The 24,972-nt window shown below is 28.4% G+C and overlaps 1 protein-coding gene and 1 long non-coding RNA gene across 2 annotated transcripts; both read left to right on the top strand.

Annotated features, from left to right (window-relative positions):
- The first annotated feature begins 7,141 nt into the window (after positions 1 to 7,141).
- On the top strand, positions 7,142 to 10,598 carry LOC108852041 (indole-3-pyruvate monooxygenase YUCCA6). Its single transcript, XM_057007366.1, is given in 7 exon segments — positions 7,142 to 7,665; positions 7,667 to 7,757; positions 7,760 to 8,002; positions 8,005 to 8,285; positions 9,409 to 9,657; positions 9,753 to 9,875; positions 10,051 to 10,598. Coding segments are annotated over 7 exon segments (1,293 nt in total). The 5' UTR covers positions 7,142 to 7,587; the 3' UTR covers positions 10,279 to 10,598.
- Positions 10,599 to 24,097: 13,499 nt separating this feature from the next.
- Positions 24,098 to 24,755, top strand: LOC130511018 (uncharacterized). The gene is made up of 2 exons (XR_008944797.1): positions 24,098 to 24,267; positions 24,364 to 24,755. It is a non-coding gene; the product is annotated as an uncharacterized LOC130511018 (long non-coding RNA).
- The last annotated feature ends 217 nt before the right edge of the window (positions 24,756 to 24,972 follow it).

Genomic DNA, 24,972 nt, shown 5'->3' with positions numbered 1-24,972 from the left:
TTTAAATATGCAGAATGGTTCCTTTTTATTATTCACTGATAAAAACATCTCTTAAATATTTTTTTTTCTGGACATACTAAAAAAGGATAATAAATCAAGAGAAATGATCTAAAATGATTTTGAAGTAGCAAATGATACAGAACAGAAAATGATTGGAGGGTTGAATAAACTTAATATAAATATTTTTATCATGATTTATGTACAATATAAAAGCATTTACGTAAGAATATGTAAATGTTAGATATGGATTGTAATACATGGACGCATGTGATATAAATTCTTATAAATTGCACCTTTAATTTGCTAACTAATATCCAAGAATGACTTTCGTATGAGGGATATAAGTTCTTGAAAAATTATACATTTATTTTGCTTACTAACATCCAAGAATGACTTTCGAATACGATTTTCTTAGAAACTTTACGAAGCAACACTTATTTCTTAACAATTCAAGCTGGATTCATGTATGTACTTGACCATTATTGAGATATTTTTTATTAAAATTATTTAGATTTTATTCGGAAGGAAAGCTGGGTAAATTTTCCAGCTTCATAATTTTTTCCAGCTATTCTTCCGAATTTTTATAGATAACCTTGATAAAAAATATCCAGATAATGGTCAAGTAGATATGTGGATCCACCTTAAGTTAGAATATAAACATAGATTTTACTAGCCGTTAGATTTTTACTAAGATTATTTAGATTTTACTCGGATGGTGGTGGTTGTGGTCGGCTTTGAGGGTTCACAAAGTGGATCTCGATTTTTCAATTTTGATGTGATCTCCTGGCTCTCGCTACTCCTTACGATGGTGTGAAGTTTCAGCTGTACGAAGGCTCTAGTTTTGGTGTTTTCATGCTGCGGTAAAGGGTTTAGCATTTCTCTTCGGTGTCGAGAAGGGTTTACCCTCTCTCTTCTGTCGTGTGAGCTCCGAAGATTTCCACTTCCTCATAGGTGGGTCATGGATTGAGGTATGCATTAGTAGATGGTGCCCCAATCTAGTTCCAATTTGCAAGAGTTATGTGGGTTGTTTGGAAGAAGTCGTCCATGGCTTTCTTCATGACATTTCAATGGCTTTCATCACTGTTGATCCTCCTGCGTGGTTCTCTTTCTGGTTATTTTGGTGAATGATGATGGTCATGTTCATCATATGTGTGTCCTTGGTCTTTATGTTTCTTGCTTTTTTTTTTACACCGGAATGTGACATTGTGGTCACAGAAAAGTGCTCTCGGTTCTCAATAGCAGAAAGTGTTGTTGGTTTGGTGTGGGTGCTCTTTGCCTACTGGTGTCAACGCTTGTCCAATTAGCACATCCTAATGTCATAGAGGTTCGTTTGTTTTTCTGTGGCAGGGTGAGTTGGCTATATTATGTGCAGGTTCGGATACTATATCAGACTATATGTGGTGGCGTTTGCAAGCCCGTCTTTTCGGATCCGAATTGGCGATGGAGGCAAGTGTACAGTCCGAGTTCTTGGCATCTTCACCAGTTTAAATGTTCAAAATTTCTTTCTTTCCACTGTCTATGAAATTCAAGCATTTCATAGACAGTGATAGTTTTAAGTTCTGTGGAGTTTATCAGAAGCCTTCTATTCTGGAAACGAACAGAAAGTTCTGGCATCCGAGATAACAAGGAAAATTTTATCTTTTCATGATTTTTGTTGATGGTGGAGAATGGCAACCGGTTCAAAAGAATTTCAAAACGCGGAGTTGCGAAATATACCAGATTTTGTACGCGGACTAAATTAGTTTTGTAATTGTTTGAATTGAGAAATGTTTTTTCACTCTTCAAATTGCATTTTCAAGTAAATGCCAACGTGACAACATATTGTTATTTATTGCAGAAGGGAATATTGAGAAAAAAAATCCCATATTTCTAGATTGTTTCTCTTAATTGGCTCCTTAGAATTTTAATAATACGAAAAATGCATTTCCATGGCTGTATATTTGATGATAACATCTTACACACATATTTGTTTTTAGTTACGCTTGTATGTTCTTTCATCATGTTAATTAGAATTCTAACTTTGCTTACTTCTTAGTCACAACCCCACTTAAACTTATAATCATTAGACAGATTGGGTAATTATTAGCTACCCCATTGCTATTAGAAAACTAAGCACGATTAATTATTCATCACTTTGTTTTTCCTTTGCTTTATCATATTATAAGAAAAGCAAATAACCGGCCAGCGTGAAATTCCCTTTAAATATTGTTTTAAATAGCCAGAAGTCATTCTTCCCCACGAATGTCTCGAGAGCAGAAATAAAAAGGGATATTATTAGATAAGTGGAGCTGAGTGGGCTTGTGATTACCGATAGTTCCATCTTAATTGTATTTGTTTTTTTATAAATAGTTGATTAAGCTTATCACAAACATTGAGTCTAGCTAGTGGTATGAAATATTGTTGCCATTATCCAAATTTAACCTGGACAATGCATCGATAGCATCACGGTCCATGACCTCAACGAAGCCTTTGATCAAGGAATTGAAGACCACAAAAAAATTGGTAACGTGAAAACTCAATTCCGTAGAAGAGCATGTGACAACCTCAATTCCACATATCCACTATCCTAAATATTCCGATCGCATAAGTAAATTTTTAAAGATGATGGTTTAAATAATGCGTGAAGAGAGTTCTAACGCCTAGGCTACATATAGCCTTATAGGCACTCCAAAGCCTACTAATATGTCTCCTTTATACCTTTTATCGATCTCATACTTAAGTCAGTTCCCATGGCCTTTTCAGATATCAGCTTGATTATATGTTGTTTTTATATTTTGCCTTATTGATTTATATCGAACTTTATTTTCAGTACTAGATTTTGACCCGCCCTTAGAAGGGCGGGTATATTTTTTTTTTACATTTTTTATAAATTTAATTTTTATATTTATGTTTTTGTTTACATTTTTTTCATTATATAATATCAATATACTAAAATAGGAATATGACCAATTGATATATGTGTGGTCAAATTATTTTACGATAATTATTAAAACCTCTTACTAATTATTTAAAAGAAATATTATACAAAGAAAAATATAAATATGATTAAAAACATAAATATAAAAATTGAATTTCTAAAATATGTAAAACAAAAAAATATACCAGCTCTTTTAAAAGCGAATCTGAATCTAGTCAATACTATTAAAATAGAAACATAACATATTGATATATGTATGGTAAAACTATTTTAATACAATGATTAAAACCTCCTATTAATTATTTAAGAGAAATGTTATATAATGAAAAACAAAAATATGACTAAAACATATAAATATAAAAATTAAATTTTTAAAAGAATATAAAACTAAAAAATATAAAAAGGCGGGTCCCACACCCGCTCTGATTAATTTGGTGGTTATCCGCGGATTATAAATATTTTAAAATTCATTATTTAATTTAATTATTATAAAAATATATTTATAATAAAAAATTATACATGATTTAAATAAAGGCGAGTGTAGTTATAGCTTCCCCACGAATTTAAGTTTAACAGTTATCATTCTTAACGATTTACGTTATAATATTATTCAAGCTTCTTTCACAGTTATATTAATATGTAGATATAAGTAGTTACATATAGTTTTTGATTTTTTCTAAATTGGTCTTAACTATTATCAACAGAAAATGTTTATGTTTTAATAGTATTGATATTAGGAATAATATTGTTTTCATAATATTGGTTTTATAAATAAAAATTTAATTTTAATTTATATTCACTAACAATATTATAATTAATATTATAAATACTTAAACCAAGAATGTTCACTATAATTTGAAGCATCAATATTTTTGTTGCTGTAGATATTTAACTTAAATTGCGTACTCCAATTTCTTAAAGTTGTTAGGTTTCTTAAAGACATAAAAAAATGTCAAAAGCCTATATTTAAGTTTGTAATCCAATTTGGTTTTACGGTTTAGTTGTATAAGTATTATAATATAAGGTCTATAGAATGGATAAATGAAAATAAACCTTATAACTATGATGTAATTAATGTTAGTAGAGCACGTAAATGTTCACTATGGAATATACTATGGAATAGTGTCAGTCGACAGTTTTTAGTAATTGTGATAAGTGCTCCCGATTATTGTGGAGTTAAAGCGGAGGTTATTCAATATGTATTCAACATATAAAAGTAGTTAATTAGTAATGAACAGTTATAGAAAATTAAATAAAGTATATTAAAAGGCAGTTATAAAAATTAAAAAGTGGACATAACTCCATATCAATTGGACATGTTGAAGAATTAATAGAATAGATCTTTTTTCAGCAACATACAATACATACACATTTAAATCATGTTATATAGTAATAGAAACATATTTTTAAGAGATAACATTTATTTCTTAAGAATTTTATAATGTCTAATTAAAAAGTCTGACGTGAGAGCTATTTTTTTAAAAAAAAAATTGTACGTATCCAATGCATTATAGATATAAATGTTACCATATAATGTCCACGAAATATATAACCAAGTTTAAAGCATTAGTAAAAAAATCTTGAACCTTAAGTTTAAAATAAAATTAAAAATCTTGAACCTTGATTTTGATATCTTAACATTTCGATATTGCTAGGAATAAATGATCAACTTGTAGGCTAAAAATATAGATTTCAAATATGTGATTAGTCTAGACTCACTTATGTGAAGGTCAGAATACCTCTGTTTAATAAAAAAATAAAGATATCTTTTCAAAAATAAAATACCATCCAATAGATATATGTCTTTTTAAGAGTATAGTGATATAAACTGTACAAAATACTAATTATCTTATAGAAATAAAATAAAATACTATACGACATCAGTATTTATACTAGTTCATCTCTGATTAAATAATATCGCTAAATTTATATATGTATCATAGGACAGAGCAAACAAAAACTTTATATCTCATGTATTGTGTAAATATTATAGTAAAATATGTATAACATACACATGTCCAAGGTTCTACAGGGTATGGTAGGTGATGTTATTTGATTAGTTAAGTTTACGCTCGAAAAGTGGCCACATAAACAAAACGGATTAGGTGTGTGTATTTGTCTAGTTTAGGGATCTTTACTCCACTCGTATCTCCATCCAATGAAGTCTCTCTATTTCTCATTGTGACATCCGAAATGACGAATTTTTTTTTGCACATATAATCGAAGGGCAAAGAGAAACCCATTGAGATAGCAAAAGGGCATGCCAAGGAGAGGTTAGAAAACTGTGGTGTGAACTGTGAATTTGTACGATATGGTATCCTTTGTATTACTTTTAAGGGTACCAAATTACTCGCGTTAGTATTTAGCTCCGCAGAGTCCAATTATAATATGGCCAAATGGGAAACGTTTTTCATATTGCCGTATGAGTTCATAATCATGTATCTGTAGAAACAGCAATTATAGTTTTGTGTTTCCTTAATTTGCAAATATTCACAATATTATACATGTAACCAATCCTACATGTATCTTCAGTTCTCAAAGAAGATTTTTCGTATAACTAAATTCTTATTTGTAAATAATCATATATAAAGATATGACTCTTATTGACTTTTCATAGGTATCTCAAAGATTCTCAGTAAAAAAATTACTCTTTCTTGTAAGATATTCATATGAAAACCTCTTAATAAAAGTTTTTTTTAATGTTTTAGATATTTTTAGATGGTACAAAACATCTGGTATCCATCAATCGCAAATAATTCTATAGTAATACTTTACTAATTTATTTGAGTTGCACTTATTTTATAGTAATTACATATATAATTGGTTAAATGATGCATCCATTTAAATATTTATAGCATTTATATTTACATTATGAATAAATATAATCGTGCGCTATACAATGTCTCTAACTAAAGCCAAAATTTATAATACTGTTACTCATGATTTATCACTCATCAATCACCTTAATTTTATTATTATTTATATAAATACTTTAAGAAAGCAAAATTCCCTTGACATATAATAAAGTATATAATAATGTCCATATACACCCAATAAAAGCTTGGCAAATAAAACGATGATTGAGAGCGAAAAGAATGTATATAAAATGGTATTGTGTAGGAAAAACACACATGAAGTACAAAGTTACCAAGTGTACGATCTATGTGGCTGACGGGGCATGACACTTCCTCAATACTAACTTACTAATAAAGCTCATATACAGAAAAAAATTGCATTATGACACTATGGAAGATGGCATTAAACTAGTTTACAATAAAATAAAAAGAAAAAGATGGGCATAAAACTAAAAACAAAGAGGTACGTTTAAAATAAATAAATAAGAAACAAAAGAGGTTAGAACATATTTTAGACTCTATATGATTATATATTGTGAATTGATTTATTTATATATACATTTAATTTATCAAATAGACTTTTATTTCTGTTATATATATATATATATATATATATATATATATATATATAGTGTTCATTTCTTCTCTTTCGCTTCTAGTAACATTATATTTTAATTTAAAAACTTGATATAATCTGATTTTCATTGTAGCATACTAGCATTCGTGAAAAAAAATATATATAGGTCAAAAGTTATTAAACAGTCGCGTAGAATATATAGAAAAATTCGAATTGTCGGAGGAACGTTCCTCCCAAAACCATTAACAAATTCATGACATAAAATGCAGAAGAAGCAGTTGATGGGTAACCGACTGCAAATTGAATATGTTGTGGACTAGATCTTTATTGAAAGTTCTGAAAATTTGCAGGATGGCCGGCTATTGTATATGTTGTGGGCTAGATTTTCTTTTATTGAGATCACTCGAATATATATGCTCACCGTAGATGGTATATTGTTAAATGTAAAATATGATACTTTGTTAAAGGCATATAATGAAAACTGATGTAATAGACACAAAAATACAAATACTCTTTATTGTATAAAACTCATATTGTGGAGACATTTAAGTGATCATAAGAGAATCAAAAGATTACTTATCAAACGTTGAGATTTCAATGAGGTAAAGAGTCAAAAAGTGGAGTTGAACACAAAAATCTCATAGGTGGAAAAAAAAAGAGAACTCCATTAAATATATAAACTCCTATTTAAGTATTTTAAGGACATAAATATATACACATATAAGAGATAGTCACATCACAAGTCACAACTACAATTTATACCCCTCTCTATAAGTTTTAATGGTGATTTAAGAGACCCGTAGTTCTCTGATCATCCTCCGGTTTCCACTCTCAGCAAAACATAAATCAACGATAATCTCTCAGTCTCTTTACTCATTCTTCTTATTTGGATAAGATCTCTCTCTATCTCTCTATCCCTCGTTTCAGCAGACTCAATCCAAACCCTAACCTCTTTGATTCCCATCGCATAATATTAATTATTCTCTTCAGGAAATCAATTATAAAAATTAAGAAACACCTTTCTTTACCATCCCTCTTTTTATTCTTACTCCATGCTTTTAAATGTCAAATTGTTCAATCTTTCCTTTGCCCTTAAATACTGTCACCACCACCATCACTTCTAAACTACAAACCCTTCTCGTATCCTCTTAAGAATAAGTACTTAGAATACATTACAAATACATAAGAAAACAAGAGAGGAACAAAAAAGAAGAACGATTCTTGGTTTAGCTTTCTTGATGGATTGGAAGAGAGAGATGGAAGGAAAACTAGCAAATGACAACTTGTCCTCCAACCACGGCATGATGACGTCACAAACGCCGCATCTGCGTCTTCACCGGACCAGTGATCGTAGGCGCTGGACCGTCGGGACTAGCGACGGCGGCTTGTCTCAAAGAGAAAGGAATAACTTCGTATTACTCGAGAGATCAAACTGCATAGCGTCACTGTGGCAGCTTAAGACATACGACCGCCTCCGTCTTCACCTTCCAAAGAAATTCTGTGAGCTTCCGCTTATGCCCTTTCCTACTGACTTCCCAACTTATCCGACAAAACAGCAGTTCATCGAGTACCTCGAGGACTACGCTCGTAGGTTCGATATACGACCGGAGTTTGGTCAGACGGTTGAGTCGGCGGAGTTTGATGAGAACCTCGGGAGTGGCGAGTGAGGAGCGTGGGTAAAGATGGCATGATGGAGTATGTTTGCCGGTGGTTGGTAGCTGCCACGGGGGAGAATGCAGAGCCTGTTGTCCCTAGGTTTGAGGGGATGGAGAAGTTTGCGGCGACGGGGATAGTTAAGCATACGAGTCATTATAAGACTGGTGGAGATTTCGCCGGAAAAAGAGTTTTGGTCGTCGGATGTGGAAACTCCGGCATGGAGGTTTGTTTGGATCTATGCAACTTCGGTGCTCAGCCTTCTCTCGTTGTCAGAGACGCTGTAAGTATTTTTTTTTCTTATTTTAAGAAGTTTGGAGATTAAATTAACTTTGCTTATGCGTTTTCGATATACTTTTTTTGGCTCTTTCACGTTTGGTAGAGTGTTCTTCTATGCTAAAGAAAAGGTCACATATAATATATATATTTTTTCTTTTATTCGAGTTGATCTTCTGATATTCCTAACTTAACTTTTTAACCCAAGATATGTTGCAAACTTTTCTCTAATTTTACAACTTTAAGGATTTTGTGTTTTCCCTGAATTTTTGTCGACATAAGTATAAATAGATTATTGTGATTTTTGATTGTACTAGATAATATCCCGTTTATGAAATATGTTTAAGATGTTCTAGTTAAAACGAATTTTAGCGAGAACAAAAATATGTTCCTCAAATATTTGAAAAGATGAAAAGAACTTTGATCTTAAACATCATTAACTTGAAGATTATTGTTTTTCAAAAGTTTCTTTACTCTTCTTTTAGTCGAATCCCTTTAACAAGATTTTATTATCAACAATAATGTTTTTCAAAAAACCTCTTTGATTGTGTACTATTTTCATAAAGAGCTCAATTATTTATACAAACTAATTGTAGTTTAATCATTAGTGTCGCTTTAATACTAGCTGGAGATTTCAGAATAATCGTTTGTGCACGCTGTTTAATTTTTTGTGGTTTTACAGTGACAATTCGAAAATAATTTATAATTCTTTTGCGTTTCAGTTTGATTATATTCACACTTGATTTTTTTTTATTAATCTGTTTTAAAAGAAATATACTGAAAAATACAAAGGCTGGTATTCATCTTTAAGATTTTATTCTGTCTTTTTAGGCCCTTGTGACTTCAAGTTCCAACAATTTGTTAATAGTATAACTTTTATAAATAAAGAGGTTTACCTAATTTCTGTGTAACGGAAATACTATTTTTATAATAGAGAATGAGAACTATCAGAACACAAACTTTATTGGATTATCATAAGCACGCGCAAACATTCTCACACGAATCGAATCATATCATAGTCTCTTAACATCTTAGAAATATACTAAAATATAGGTACGTAGAATATGATTTTCTCTTCCGTAGTTTTAAGAATCCATATTTGCTGATCGACTTTTTTTTAACTGGTGAAGGTGCACGTCCTACCACGAGAGATGTTGGGTACTTCAACTTTTGGGCTGTCCATGTTGTTACTCAAATGGTTGCCCATCCGGCTCGTTGACCGTTTCCTCTTGGTTGTTTCCTGGTTCATCCTTGGGGATACCACCCTGTTAGGTCTTAACCGACCCCGGTTAGGTCCACTAGAGCTCAAAAATCTCACCGGCAAAACCCCGGTTCTAGACGTGGGGACGCTTGCCAAGATCAAAACAGGAGATATCAAGGTACCGTATATCTCAATCAAATATTATATATCATATAATATATACGCTAATAACCAGTTTACTGATTGTGATATTTGATTTGTTAACAACAAAAGGTTTGTTCCGGGATAAGAAGGTTAAAACGGCACGAAGTCGAGTTCGATAACGGGAAAACGGAGAAATTTGACGCCATAATATTGGCAACTGGCTACAAAAGCAACGTACCCTCTTGGCTAAAGGTGGTCAATAATGATAATATAGTTTTTTTTCCAGTATAGTTATTTTACATATGCCCACTTTTGTTTAAAACGATCACTAAAATCTTTATTAAAATTATCTTTTCGTAGGAATATACAAATATTTATATCGAGAAGCCGCATTACATATTTTCTTAATAAACAAATAATTTTGCAGGAGAATAAAATGTTTAGTAAGAAAGATGGGTTCCCAATACAAGAGTTTCCGGAGGGATGGAGAGGGGAATGTGGGCTATATGCGGTGGGGTTCACAAAACGTGGGATTTCTGGAGCATCAATGGATGCAAAGAGAATAGCTCAAAATATATACGAGTGTTCAAGAAAATCTGATCAAGCCCATAGACATATACAAGTGTTCATGTCAAGAAAACCTGATCAAGCCTAGAGTAGATTAATACTAGACGGTTGAGAGATGAAATGTTTCTATCAGAAAACGATATAACTTGAAGACGGGTAGCGATCAAAGAAGCAAATTGATGGTTTGGGTTTCAAGGGGAGGATTGGGGAGTGATGTAAATTAAGACTTATCTCCAGCTGCAATGCAGTTTTGAGGAAAGAAAGAATGAAAAGGAAATTTAGTGAGAGTGAACGTGGTGGGAATTGATGATCATCTGCCCCAAGGAGAGGAGGGGACCCTCTCTCTCTTTGCATGCTTATAACCCACTTTGTAAATCTTTCTACACTTTCTTTCAATGCTTTCATTTTCTTTAGTTTCCTTAGTTAGGTATGCTCTTTGTTTTTCTTAGCTTTTTTCGGTTCAATTTTTTATGGCAGGGTATAGTGTTGAGTTTTTTTGTTATATACATAATATGTTTAGCTAAAACTCTTGCTCTTTTTAACTAATATAAGAGTAAGTCAATTGTTATAAATAAAAACTAAGAAAAATGTCCAATGAATGTGTCAATGAAAATTTCGCTGTCGAAATGATTTCATTCCCTAGTAGAAGTATCATAGATATGGACCACTGTGTTATACATTCGTCAGAAAATAAGACCTCACATTTATAATTCTGCTGGCCCTTTTTCCAATTATTGCTAGATGTACGGTCTCCACATGAAAATTTTGTCACATATTTAAAATTAAACTAGATATAGCTATATAAATATATCGTAGCTCTCATGTCAAATGGAATGTTCCGTTTAGATTTCATCATGGTTTTGTTATCTTGGCCGTATTAGTAGGATTTTGCGTATAAAATGTATTTCATAAAAATCAGCAAAACCGTTGTGAAACAGTATGTTCTTTTTTTGTCATCTGAAACCGTATGTTCTACGACGGCAAAATAAAAATAATTTCACTGTCAAGAATATACAATATGCCCATGTGATGAATGTCAATAACCCAACGTCGTTCAGTCAGTGACATATATAAATTTAAAGCCAATTAGTATAATATTGTATTCATTCAAATATTTTAAAATGAAAAATAAATATCAGTTAAGGGCATTGTTTTGAAATCCACCTGGACCCGCATTTGAACCGGTAAATCCGGTGATCTAACACAAATTCGGTTTGGTTTTTGTAAAAAATCAATACTATTAAAGTTGAAGTATGACCAATTAATATGAAATTGTGTCCAATAATTATTTTTTATGTTACATACTTACATATATTTTCTAACTGCATCCTAATATACGTTTTATAATCACCCTTTAAATGGAATCCATAATTATCGCTATCAACTTCTAATATATGTTTTATAACCACTCTTTAAATAGAATCCATAATTATGGCTATCAACTTCTTTCTAATACATAAATCCCACGGTTACATATAAAAATAATCATTACTGTGACATTAGTATATTATTCCGCTATGTTTACTCATTTTGTCAGTATACAAACCAAATAATCTTAATGTTATTCAATAATCTTAATTTTTATTTCGAAAATTTCAACATTTTCTTTGATTAATATAACATGCTACTTTATATATCTATACTATTAATTTTGGATCATGTTCCATTGATATTAGTTGAATCATAAACTTGGTTCAACTATTTGAAAAATCGATTTGCAGATGCGGGTTATGAGTATTTTATTCGGAGTTAGTGTGAGTTGGTAAATAAAAATAAAAAGAAAAGTAAACACTTTTTAAAAAATATGGTAATTTAAAAAACAATTATAAATTTATAATTTATAATTTTTATTATAAATATATTTTTATATATTTATAATAATTAAATTAAATAATTAGTTTAGAAAAAATTATAACCTGCGGATATCCGCAAAATTAAATGAACAGGTGCCGGTACAAATTATTTGTTTGCGGGTTGTACGGATCATATTTTTGACCAAAAAAATATTGAAACCCGCGGATTGGCGGGTTCGGCCGGCAATATACCGGATCAATTTTTAAATTGCTACTATTTAATAAAAATATATTTTACTTAAAATTTATACAAATATGATTACAAAGAAAAATAAAAATATAATCACAAAGAAAACACAAATATGAGAATTAAATTAAAACAAAAATATACCCGCCCTTTAAAGGACGAGTAAGAATCTAGTCTAATATTTAAAAACCCATAAAAACTCACTAAAACCCGATACCGGTTGAATATTGGTTGAACCGGATAACTTTTACTTTTATTTGAACTATGCTTTTAGATTTTATTTTATATTCGAAATTTCCAATTAAAAATTAGATTTACACTTTTTCAGTTTTATTGTCATCTTCTTCTTTCTCTGGTGATCTCTACTAAAATTAGTTGATGTGATTTGGTGTTACATTATTTTTTTATTGAAAAATTATTTCAATGATGTTTTATTTTTGATTTATTTTGAATTTGAAGTTTAATTTATTATTCATATTAGATATTTAGATATTTATGAATTATAAATTTTGATATTTCTTTTAGATGTCATAAAATATATACATATCCAAACTATTATTTTATGTTTTGAAAAACATGTAAAAATATTTAATTTTAGTTTTTTTTCATGGCTAATATATTATTATAAAATAAAATAAATTAATTTATTAGTTTGCGGTTTATTCGCAGTCGATCTAATAATCCGGTGATCTGGAAAGTCATCCGGCTCAATATCCGGATCGGATTTAAAAAAATTGGTTACGGGTAATTTATTATGGTACAGACCCAATTAGTTTTTTTCTGAAAACCCTACGAAGACTGATGATACTAAAGTCAAATCCTTATTTAATAAGATTCTGCATAGTGATTCTGTACCAGTATAAGTTTTGTAGTTTGTAAGTTTATCAAATAGAATAAACTATTTAAATTACATTTACACTCCATTCCTTGGAAATACAAATTTCTGGAGTATTAAGTATATTAAAACTATAATGTATGTTTACAATTATTTTTATTTATTTATTTTACTATACATTTTCCAATAATTATCAACCAATGATATTTAATCAATTCAAATATTTTTAAGTAATACATTTTAAAAATATACAAAAATACACTAAAATATAGAAAATATATCTTTATAGAACAAGAAAAAAAAACTAAATCGGGAAGGGAGTATGTATTCATAGTGTTTTAAAAATCAGTTTAGGTGGATATAAATGAAACAATTTTTTCAAATTAACTAATTATAAAATTGATCTAGACATTTAAAGAATGAATATAGACACCCGACTAAACAATAATTCTCTATAAGGAATCCTTACTATCGCCTAACGATTTTTAGAGCATTTCTTGTTTACTTCACTACTGAATTATAAGCTTTTGGCTACAAAAGACCGAGACATATAATGAAACTGGGTTTTAATCAAAAATATGTAACCAGTAATGCTTTTTGAATTTAAGACCATTCTGTAATTATCAGTAATTATATATTTCTTCTTAGTCTTTGGACCACTGGCCATGTGACCTTAATAGCCACGTGATTAGAGAATGTATACTGATACAAAACCATGTGGCTTCATCTAGATTGCGGTCTATGATTTTCTGTCAGGTAGCTTATACAGAATTCAGATCCAAACGAAATTGCGTTTCATTGAAATATATATACCCATTGAAATTCTGAAGCTTTAATCCATTGGAAAACATATATTAATGTGTGAAATGAAAGAAAATTCGGGAAAAGCATAAGGGAAAAGGAAAAAGAACAAGGATCTTACAGAAAATTTACTTTTGCAAAAGGCACACAAGTAACAAGCTGGAGGCCTACACTTTTGGCAAGCTGTTGGGGAAATTTTAGGAAACAATATCAGATATTCAGATACCAAATCAAATCTTTGTATTTTATTTTTGTCAACATCAAATCATTAATTTTAAACATCACTTTTTGTTTTAATTAAAATTTTGGTGAAGTAATTAGTAGTGGCTGGCCCCAAGTAGGCAAACAGATTTGATATATCCTTATAGTTTCCAGTCCCACATTTTGAACATAGGAAGCACTTTGCTTTTTTCAAATCATGTTTCTGCTTTTTTTTTTTTCTCTGAAGCTCTTTTTCTTTAATTTTGCCTTTTATTAGTTTGTGCTTTTTCCTTGGCTCTGAATTATATAGTTAGCTTGTCAACCAAATCGTGTTGGAAAGTGGTGCTCTTCGATAGTAAACGGTATAGATGGTTGCGTCCATATATATCTTAATTATACACATGACTGGGAAAGATCATAATATATTTGACCAGATTTTCATGCACTATACAAATGAAGTACTATATCTGTAAAATATCTCTGTGCTGCTGCCAACAACAAAAAAAATAAGTATATGTGCTCTCAGGTAAAAAGATAGTACTCCCTCCGTTTCATATTTTTATCGTTCTAAGTCTTTGCACACAGATTAAGAAAATATTTAATTTTACATATTTCCAAAATAAAAATACTATTACCAATACACATCGACCAATATAAAAATAGAATAGAGAATATTTTCAATAAATTTTGCATTAAAAACCGAAAACGACACTTATTTTAAAACAAAAATTTTGCTCTACAACGGTATATAATTTGAAACGGAGGAATTACGATTTAATAATTATCACATGATAAAGACTGCCAATTAATAGTAGACACATAGTAATTTGTTGGGGGGGGGGGGTCCATTGGATTGTTCAAATAAATTAGGTTTTAAATAATACTTCCATTTTATTTCTTGAGAGATCTTTTAGCATGAACTTGACGCAGTTTTGAATAATTGCATTTTCATGGCCACTTTTTATTTCTAGTTTACTTCACGCTTTAAACTTCATTCGGAAGCTCGAACCGTTAAAGGATCCAATTTCTAGTGTAATCTAGATGAACTAATGTACGTACAATTCGTGCTAACTCTCTAAGTCGGCCACATCATCTTTTCGTTTAACGAGCTTTAAGTTTTTTTTTAGTCAGCAATATAAATAGACTCAGTTACAAAAAAAAAATATAATTATAGACTCTCTTTTCAAAAAAAAATAATAATATAAATAGACTCCGTTAACACTCTAAATTGTACTAATTATTAATTTTTGCCTCAAAATAAGCTCACATTTTTTATCTCATGCCGATGAGTTGGGATCAAATGCCGGTGACTCAAACCAAGTGGAGGAGCCATTTTGTTATTATTCATCACCAAAATGAATATATATGTACAACGGAAACATATACATATATTATACTTTCTGTTTTAAAATGACAAAATCCAGATACTGCAGAGACTAGAACTAATATAATTCAAAGACAAAACACTTTCAGTAGTAAAGACTATAAACTAATTAAAACCATAGCACTAACAAATAATACTTTTTTTTTTCAAATAATACATGAAGTCAATAAAAAAACAACTGATACATAAGGTGCCTCATTTGTATAGTATAGCATCTTTCATGTTTCTTATATTTTGAAGTAAGATTTAAATTACTTATTTGTAGTTGAGTTGATATTTCATTTAGACAAATGATGAGGGAAATAAGTTTGAAACTAAATTAGAAAAATAGACATCGTAAAAATATTGGTGAAAATAAGGAACTGTGGTCCATATGTCTGGTAAGTGTGCATCTTCTTCTCCTCCACAACAAGGGAAGTAATTTCGCTGGACGATCCAGCCTCTCTCGTACGTTTGGCATGCATGGGTCCTTGTTCTCTCTAAACCACCCGATTCTAAAAGCTTTAATTTCTCACTGGTCCTTCGCATTCATGATCTTAACGATCTCAAGTGGACCATTTCAGTTTCTTGTCCGTCAAAGTTTTGTTTTCGATAAATTAAATAAAAAATGGAAAAGAAGACCGGACGGTAAGACTAGCAGTCAAACTGATTGGTCCTATCATCCCACGGTTGTGCCTAGTTGAAGCTTTGATTGATCAATGATTAAAAGGAGTAATCGCGGATTCTAAATATATGTCACCAGATTTGACGTGAAGATACATCTCTCCATTGTTATTCAAGAGGATTTTAACTAATAAAAACCACACCAGACTTCACCAATCTTTTTATCTATACTATTAAAACAAAATCATATTAAAAATCTACTTATAAATTGAAACCAGTTCAGTGGAAACTTAGTATATCTTTGTATACTTACCTTAATCAAAATTATCAATATTATTAAAAGGGAACAACCAACCTGCCTATCATTATATCACCCAATATTTTGGCAGCTAACATACCCTTTTACACTCAATATTTTGAGTGCAATTATTCACTTCATTAAGTTAGGAAAAAGTCAAAAAAAAATTTAATAATATGCAATGTACATATTTCGCCCTATATATATAACACAAACATAAAAAACAAAAATACTATTGGTAATAATCAAATTAGTTGGTATGTTAGGAAAAAGTCAAAAAAAATTAATAATATGCAATGTACATATTTCGACCTATATAAATAACACAAACATAAAAAAAACAAAAATACTACTGGTAATAATTAAATTAGTTGGTATGTTATTCATGCAGTTTTTTTTTTAAATCTATGCATGAACTTACAAAATATGTCCAAAGGTATTATGCATATGTTCAATACACACCAAAACTCTATACCATAAACCATATATTATATCCTTATTCGACTCTCACTATTTTCATGTATACTCTTGAATTTATGTATTTGTCCAATATTTTCTAGAGATTTTTATCATAATTACAGTATAAATCAAACCTTATACCTTAAACCATATTTCCATGTGGAAGTTCCCTTAATCGAGTAGTTTAACTAAGAATTCATTAATGCTTTTACACCAGGAGGTTTAAGGTTCAAACCTCAAAAAACGTAAATTATGCAGATTATGGAGAAAATGATTACAAGAGATCTTCATCATGGTGTATGGCATATCATCGAACATGGATCTCATAGGACGGTTCGGAGTGACGCAGTCAAACATGTATTCTCATAAGGTGGTAGAAGTGTCGACTGTAAAATCGTTTATGTAATATTTCCCAGCATTGTAATAACATAATTAATCAGACGTTTAAAAACAATATTTCCATAAACTTCTATACCATATATACTAAACCATATTTCGTATATTTCTAAACTATAATCTAATTTTATATACATGTACTTTTCATATGAAAAAATAAAATAGTATATTTAGTTTTATGTATTATTATAAAATACATGAAAAGCTTAATCAATTTTTTCTTAAAATGTTATCAGACTTTTCTGGGTTTTTATCTGGACAAATAAAATAGTTATTTTGTTTTATATAGTATTATAAAATACATGAGAAATTTAATCATTTTTTCATAATTGTTATCAGTTTTATGGATCTTACCGGGGCAACCAGTATCAGGTTAACGGCGGGTTTTGGATTTTATCCAATTTTTAATTAATAGGTTTTCATTAAATCCAAATTTTGTGGAAACATATCAGCTAGTAGGACCTCTGATAGAATGCAACATAAAAAACATAAGCTTGACAATATTATATACATTACAGGTTTACTTATTCAACCACGGATCTGAATCAGATATAAAAACACTTCTTATATTTTACTTTGCCTATAAACCACATATGTATCTCCAATAATATAAGTTTAATAATTTGTAAAATAGAATGCTTTCTTCTCACCATATAAGTGTAGATGCACTATTAGTCCCCAACATTCGTTTTTGGTTCGGGTATTTTTGTTTTTAGTGTTTTGGTTCTATAAATTTAGGAAACATTTGGTTTCATCAGTTGGGTTATTTAAGTTTTGGTTTGGTTCTGTAGCAAAGTTGGAAACCAGTTAATATCCCAAAAATTGGGTCCAACTATGTTCCAATTCGATTCTGTTTTTTTCAGGTAATTTCAGATTAATAGATAATTTAAGGTTTTCAGTTTAGATATCAGGTAATTCGGTTTGTTCGAAATAAAAATATCAGATAATTTGGATATTTTTAATATTTTAACTAAAAATATTTGGGTAATTCAATTTTTCGGGTAATTTGGTTAATAAATATTAGTTTTAGGATATTTAGTTATTTATATATTAAATATAATTATTATTTGTAAGTATATAATTTGTATTTTAAATTCAAGTACCCAGTTGATTTGATTTCGGTCAAGTTTCAGTATTCTGGCTGCAAAGATATAGGATCTGCTCGGTTATTATGAAATTCTTTTCAATTTTGGTTTTGTGATAAATGTGTCTAGACCTATACACTATTTTATATGTATATTCATTTAAAAAGAGTTTATTTAATTTTAAAAATAAATTCATCTTTTCCAATTGCAGATCAAAATCTAGTTTTCTATGAAAAAACTTATTTCTTTTAGTGAAACTCATACTCCCTATGTTTCTAATTGTAAGTAGTTTTAGAAAAAAACATTTGTTTCACAATATAAGTAGTTTACATATTTTAATGCATCTTTTTATTTATTGGATATTGTGTAACCATTGAAATAATCTTAGAGTTTTTACGATTGGTTGAAATAATTAATTAAATGATATTTTTTAAAAAATAACAACTTTCTAAATTGTGTTTGCAGATATGTTTAAAAAATCAGGTTCATTTTTCAAGCTCAGTCTCTTGCCAAAAAAAACGCTAGCGGTGTGTGTTAATCGAGAAAAGAAATTTTTTTTTTTTGCTAAAAGAAAAGAAAATTTATTAATCCGTTTGTTTATCGCTAATATGTTGATGTATGGGATTTCGATTTTTGGTTCATTCCAGTTTATTTTATTTTGGTTTGGTTGACTGTAGTTTTCGGTTGTTTAGTATCCCTACAAAATCGAACAAACATAAATTTATAGTATATTTTCATAATATTTTATAATTAAGTTTTAACCAAACCGAGAAAATACTTCAACGGTTACGGAGGAAAAAGAATATGAGATCGGAAATAAAGGAAACGAACATATATTTGGTTTTTTCCTCAAAAAATAAAAATAAAAATCAGAAACACTAATCACTAACCAAATGATATTGGACAAAAGGGTGTCAATTTTTTTTTTAACTTCCAGTCCCCAAACATTGAAAATCGCTGAAATCCATGTCTCATAAATCGCCGTTTCAGGTTGAAGTTGGGATAGAATCCACTCTGATACCACTTGTAACGCTCCGACCGTCCACGGCTAATGGGTTGCCTACGCCCGTTCTCTCGGTCCGTAGGCCCCATCCCATCCGACGGTCGGTCGTTAATTTTCCAAAAGCTCGCAATCATCGTTTACTGATCCTGCAATCACCATCCGACATTTCTCCGTACTTTAGCCTCACTCACACGGTATCGCGAATCACTTTCCGATAGATCACCCATCTTTTCATTACTCCAGTCCAATTACGCTTAATTCTGGAGTTTTAAACGGATGTGTAACAGAAAAAGTAAATCAACTTTGGTGACATAAGTAGTCAAATCAATTCTCTTAAACTTTTTTTATATATTACAACTCGGATATTATAATATGGTTACTGTTTACGCTTCCCATTCAAAAGAAAAGCGTAGTGGTTGTAATTATGAAAAACGCGTCAATTGATATGATGAAAGTTTACACTTCAAAGTATAATAATAACAAAACAAACAAAATCAATCAATCAGGTTTTGGCCTTGCAACTTCATCAATATCCAATCAATGTACAATCAACATCAGTTCATGTACTCTTAAAAGAAACCACAATAACTAACAACATGTGTAGCTTATTACCACGTAGTAGCCCAACACAAAAGCATGATATGAAAGGTCATATGTAGTTATAACCCATTCTTGTTGTTTTACGAAATATCGGCTAAAATGGTTCACTATATTTTTGTGAAAAAGAAAATGGTTCACTATATTGACCTGAAAATGTTGAAGCTGCATAAATTATTTGTATTGTACCGACTACCATCAACCAAAGAAAAAAATTTAAAATGTGCATAAGGTAATAATTTTATATTGATTTGAACCAATTCATATGCTCTCATTTTTAATAAGACTAGGATAAGACATGTGCTTTACACATAGTAAATTTATATAATAAAAATTAAAACTATTCAGTATTGACAAATTAAATATGTATATGTTTTTGATTTTTTTAATATGCATACAGTTGTGTTTTTTTTAAACTATATTTTAATATGTTTAATTTATTTAAATAGTGGACCGAAATCTATTTTAAATTTATGGTGAACCTAATCAATTTGATCTTAAAAGTTTTATTACCCTGTTTATACTTATAAAAATTGTAATGTGGTCATCAAGTGAATTTTTATTAAAAAAACATGTTTTACAATTTTTTTAATACTTTAATTTAATATCATTGAGAATTATTTTAATGATTTTAGAACCAGCAGCTTAGTATTGTTTTCAAAATCGAATTACTTTGACTTTATCTTCCACATAGTTTTGAAGAGTTTCAATTGGACGACTAAATTGATGCATCATATTTTCTTGTTTTAAGTCGTTAGCTGTATATATATTATTTAATTTGAATATTTATTAAACAAAAACCAATATTAATACAATTTTATGATTATTTGTATCTTATTATAACATAAAAAAAATTAAGCCCTTGATCACAAAATTTTCAAAGTGAGACTTTAAAATTTCTAATAATTTATGGTTGTTTAAAAAATCAAAATATAACATAAAAGAAAATTTTAATTTTTGTTATATGGTTAATATGATTGTTTAATATCTTTTAATAATATAAAATTAAACAAAAGAGCTAAGATGCAAAAAATTGTTATCAAATATTTATTATTCATAATCATTAATCATCATATATATGTTAATCTTATTAGGTAATTCTGTAGTTTTTATTTAAAGAAAGTGCGAGAATATTCTTTTGTATACTATTTATCGATTTGATAGTTAATTTAATAAAAGTAAATATAAATTAAGATGGACCAACCTATTTTCTAAAAATTCTGAATTTCATTCTCATGGTGACATATAACTACAAAATAATGTTGTAATGTTTCTCAATTAATATAAAAGAGATGTTAAACCATTGATCATTAATTTTTAACATAATAATTTTAACAGTTTTAGTAATTTATTGTCGGTTTTTAAATTTAAAATATAACATATACGAAAAATCTAAATTCTAATTTTATAAATGATTTGATTGTTTAATATATTTTAATAATATAAAACTATACAAAAAATGATGGAAATATATAAATTGTTATCAAATCTTATTTATTAGAATCATTAATTGTCATATATATATATATATATATATATTAGTCATCTTTGATAATTCCGTAACTTTTATTTAAGGAATAGAAAAAACAATTTATAGAAATCATATTCATTCGATTTTTAAATTGACTATAAAAGCGACACGTGACCGAATTAGTGTGAATATTTTTTTTACAACATTAATATGAATGCATTAAAGTCAATGTTTCTCCTTTAATATATAAGAGATTCCAGCGAGAAGTATACATGTATGAATTGTATAGGTAGAAGGATTTGGTTAAATGCCTTCCATATATTGATGAGTTAGCTATTATGCATCCTACTGTCAGATAGCAAAAACAATGAAAAAGTTAAATGAGGGCCACAAACGGAAACAAAATACTAGGGTTACAAAATTTAAAAGGAACATAAAATAGGGTTAGTATTGACATAATGGAAATATTATATCTATACTATTAAAACACAAGGAGCTTTTTTGAGACCACTTTGGAGTTTGAACTTATTTACCTTTTTTTGCCACAGATTTATTTTTAATCGATGACTAGTTGTTTTGCCCGCACTTGCGGGCTTAATAGTTTTTCAAAAGTATAAACAAATATACTATAAATTCAAAAACCTTAAAATAAATTTTCTCATGTTTTTAAAATATTTAATAACTAACTAAATAGTAATTTGATATTCAATATCTTTTATTTTGATAAAATATCCTTTGTTACGTAAAATAAACTTAAAGTATCTATATATACATAAATTATATTTATTTTTAAAATATATGATGTTAAATATTTTAGATAATATAATATAAAATATTTTAGATAATGATGAATACCAAACTAATGATTTTTTAATTTATGGTAATTATATATTAACAAATATAACCTAATTACTTATTAAGAATAATAAAAAAATTAACGCTCTTAATTTAAACGTGAGAACGAAAGAATTATTTTTAGATAACAACACAATACATAAGAATTATATTATTTTTAAACTACTTTATATCTTATCTTTTAATTTTTATAATAGAAGTAATTATTTTAAGATAACAATACAGTATATAAGGTATCTTATTTTATTAAAAAAATAATATGATTAATATAAATTCATTTTTAATTATATCTACAAATTCATTAAAGATAGTATCGATATTAAGGATAATAACGAAACAAACATTCAAACAGAAAAAAATTGTTGACAAAAAAAATTAATGTATAATGTATAAGATAAGAACATTTTCTATGTATTGTTATTTTCATTTCTAAATGCAGAAATTTCTGTTTTTCTATAAAATATTATTTCTTTATTACAAAATCATAATTATAATGGTCTTTCAACTTTAAAAATTTAATAACTATAGCTAAAAAGCACTTTTGGAAATACCTTTTTAATATAAAAAATAGAATCACATTTTTCTTTACATAATAGTCTTTTAAAAAAAAAAAATTAAACAAAGTCATAATTCTGTGGAACTTTTGAAAACGTGTTTGGAAAAGAAAATACAAATATGAGGTACTTGTTGTAAATAAAAAATTAATAATTTCAAAATGTTTTCTTTTGGAGGTAGATATTTTGAAAATATATTTAAAATATAATTTTCATTTCTAATAAAATATTTTGGAAAAAATAAATACAAATAAATGTTAACTTTTCTACTTAAATAACTAATAATTTTTTTTTGCAACTGAATAATAAAAATAAAATACCCCAAAAATCACTTTAACAAACAAATATAAATAAATTTATTGTTATTGCTCATATACATCGTTAATAAATTTAAAAACTTAAAACAATGTCCCATGACAGATTACATTTATAAAAATAGAAATATATTTTTATTTTTTATTAAAATATTTTAAATATTTTAGTTTAATGATAAATCCAATTATTATATATTAATAATTATAAAAATTAACAAATAAGAAAGAAAAATATAGATAAACATAAAAATAAATACATGGAATTGTATTTTTTATATATTAATAATTATAAAAATTAACAAATAAGAAAGAAAAATATAGATAAACATAAAAATAAATACATGGAATTTTATTTTTTTTTCAAACACGTTTTCATATAATTTTTTGAGATAATATTTATAATATAATTTGAGATATTTTTTCAAGTAAGTTATTTTTTTAGTTTTCCAAAAATATTAGATCTTAATTTTTTATTTTCAAACTACATTAAAATATATTATTTTCTGATAACAACACAGAATATATAAGAATTATCTTTTTATTTTTAAAATATTCTTTAATTTCTGAATAACTTTTATTATGACAGTTTATTGAATTATCTTGTTCAACAAATTTAAAATTCATTTTTATTTATGGCTAATATTTATAATATTAATTTATAATCAATAATCTAATCTAATAAATAAATTTAATCATTCATTAAGGGTACTATCGATATTAACCGCTCTAACTTTTAACGTGAGAACTCCGTTACAAAAACTTACTTCGCAAATAATTTTATAGATTTTAATTAAATGTTTTAATTTTTTATAAGTAATTGCAGCTTTAATAACTAATTCAATGCACATCCGCCAATCTAGGATATTTTGTTAACCAATATTCACCAAACTAAATATCAAGATATGAACTCAATCTTGACGAGATTATATTCCTAGGAATTAGGACAATGATACCTACTTATATTCAATATATAGACGATATTTCTACCTTTCATTCATCCCTACCACATCTTCTTCAAAGCTTTATAACTAATACATGTCTTATACTATGCAATTGTCTTACCTTTTCGACGTGAAGCCATTCAAAATCTGCTGGTGCATCCATGTGAATATCATCCACACCTAGAAACAATTCAATCCAAAATTTGGTGAATCACTAGAAATCATCTTAGCAACAAAAAGGTAACTAATCCAAACCTTGAAACAAAAAAAAATGCATTTGCAAGTGTTAGATATTTTGATGTTCATATATTAATATTTTCTTATGTTACTATGCAGCGTGTAAAATCTCTTGCAACCTGTAGGCAAAACAATTTGAAGCGGCTGGGCAGCGTTGCCGTGTTAGACAATGGAAGATAATAGAGAATTTCTCTTCGAGTCAAGCAACTGGATTATACAGACCAAACAATCATGTGTACCAAATGTCTTTCATAGCACGCCCCTCCGTTGATTCCATGTAAAAGTGTAATTAGCGATGCATGTTTTTTCATTGATTGAGTTTGAAAGTATTACGAGTGGAACTTTAAAGATATGTTTCTTAATTGGTAAGAAAGTATATATGTAATTTTATTTTGGGGGAGGGGTGGAGTGTTTAATTTGTTTTACTTCGTTTCTTGGTATGAATGTTGTTTCTAAAGTGAAAAAAATATTTTGGTTTTTTAAAGCGTTAATAGTATTTACAACTTCTTGCCATTGTATATTTTTAATATATGTTTTTAATTATTTTCCTTTAATTAATCAACTAAATAGTTTATATTCAAACTAATAATATCTATTATTATGGCAAGTATCATTTATAAGAAGATATGCTGTGATTTTTTAATAGATAATGCTTCATTAATTCAAAAAACTTAACATTAATATTAATTTATATTACTAATTACAAAA

Source organism: Raphanus sativus, chromosome 4, assembly GCF_000801105.2.
Source record: "Raphanus sativus cultivar WK10039 chromosome 4, ASM80110v3, whole genome shotgun sequence".
NCBI classification, from domain to species: domain Eukaryota; kingdom Viridiplantae; phylum Streptophyta; class Magnoliopsida; order Brassicales; family Brassicaceae; genus Raphanus; species Raphanus sativus.
This window is presented reverse-complemented; position numbering and strand designations above follow the sequence as displayed.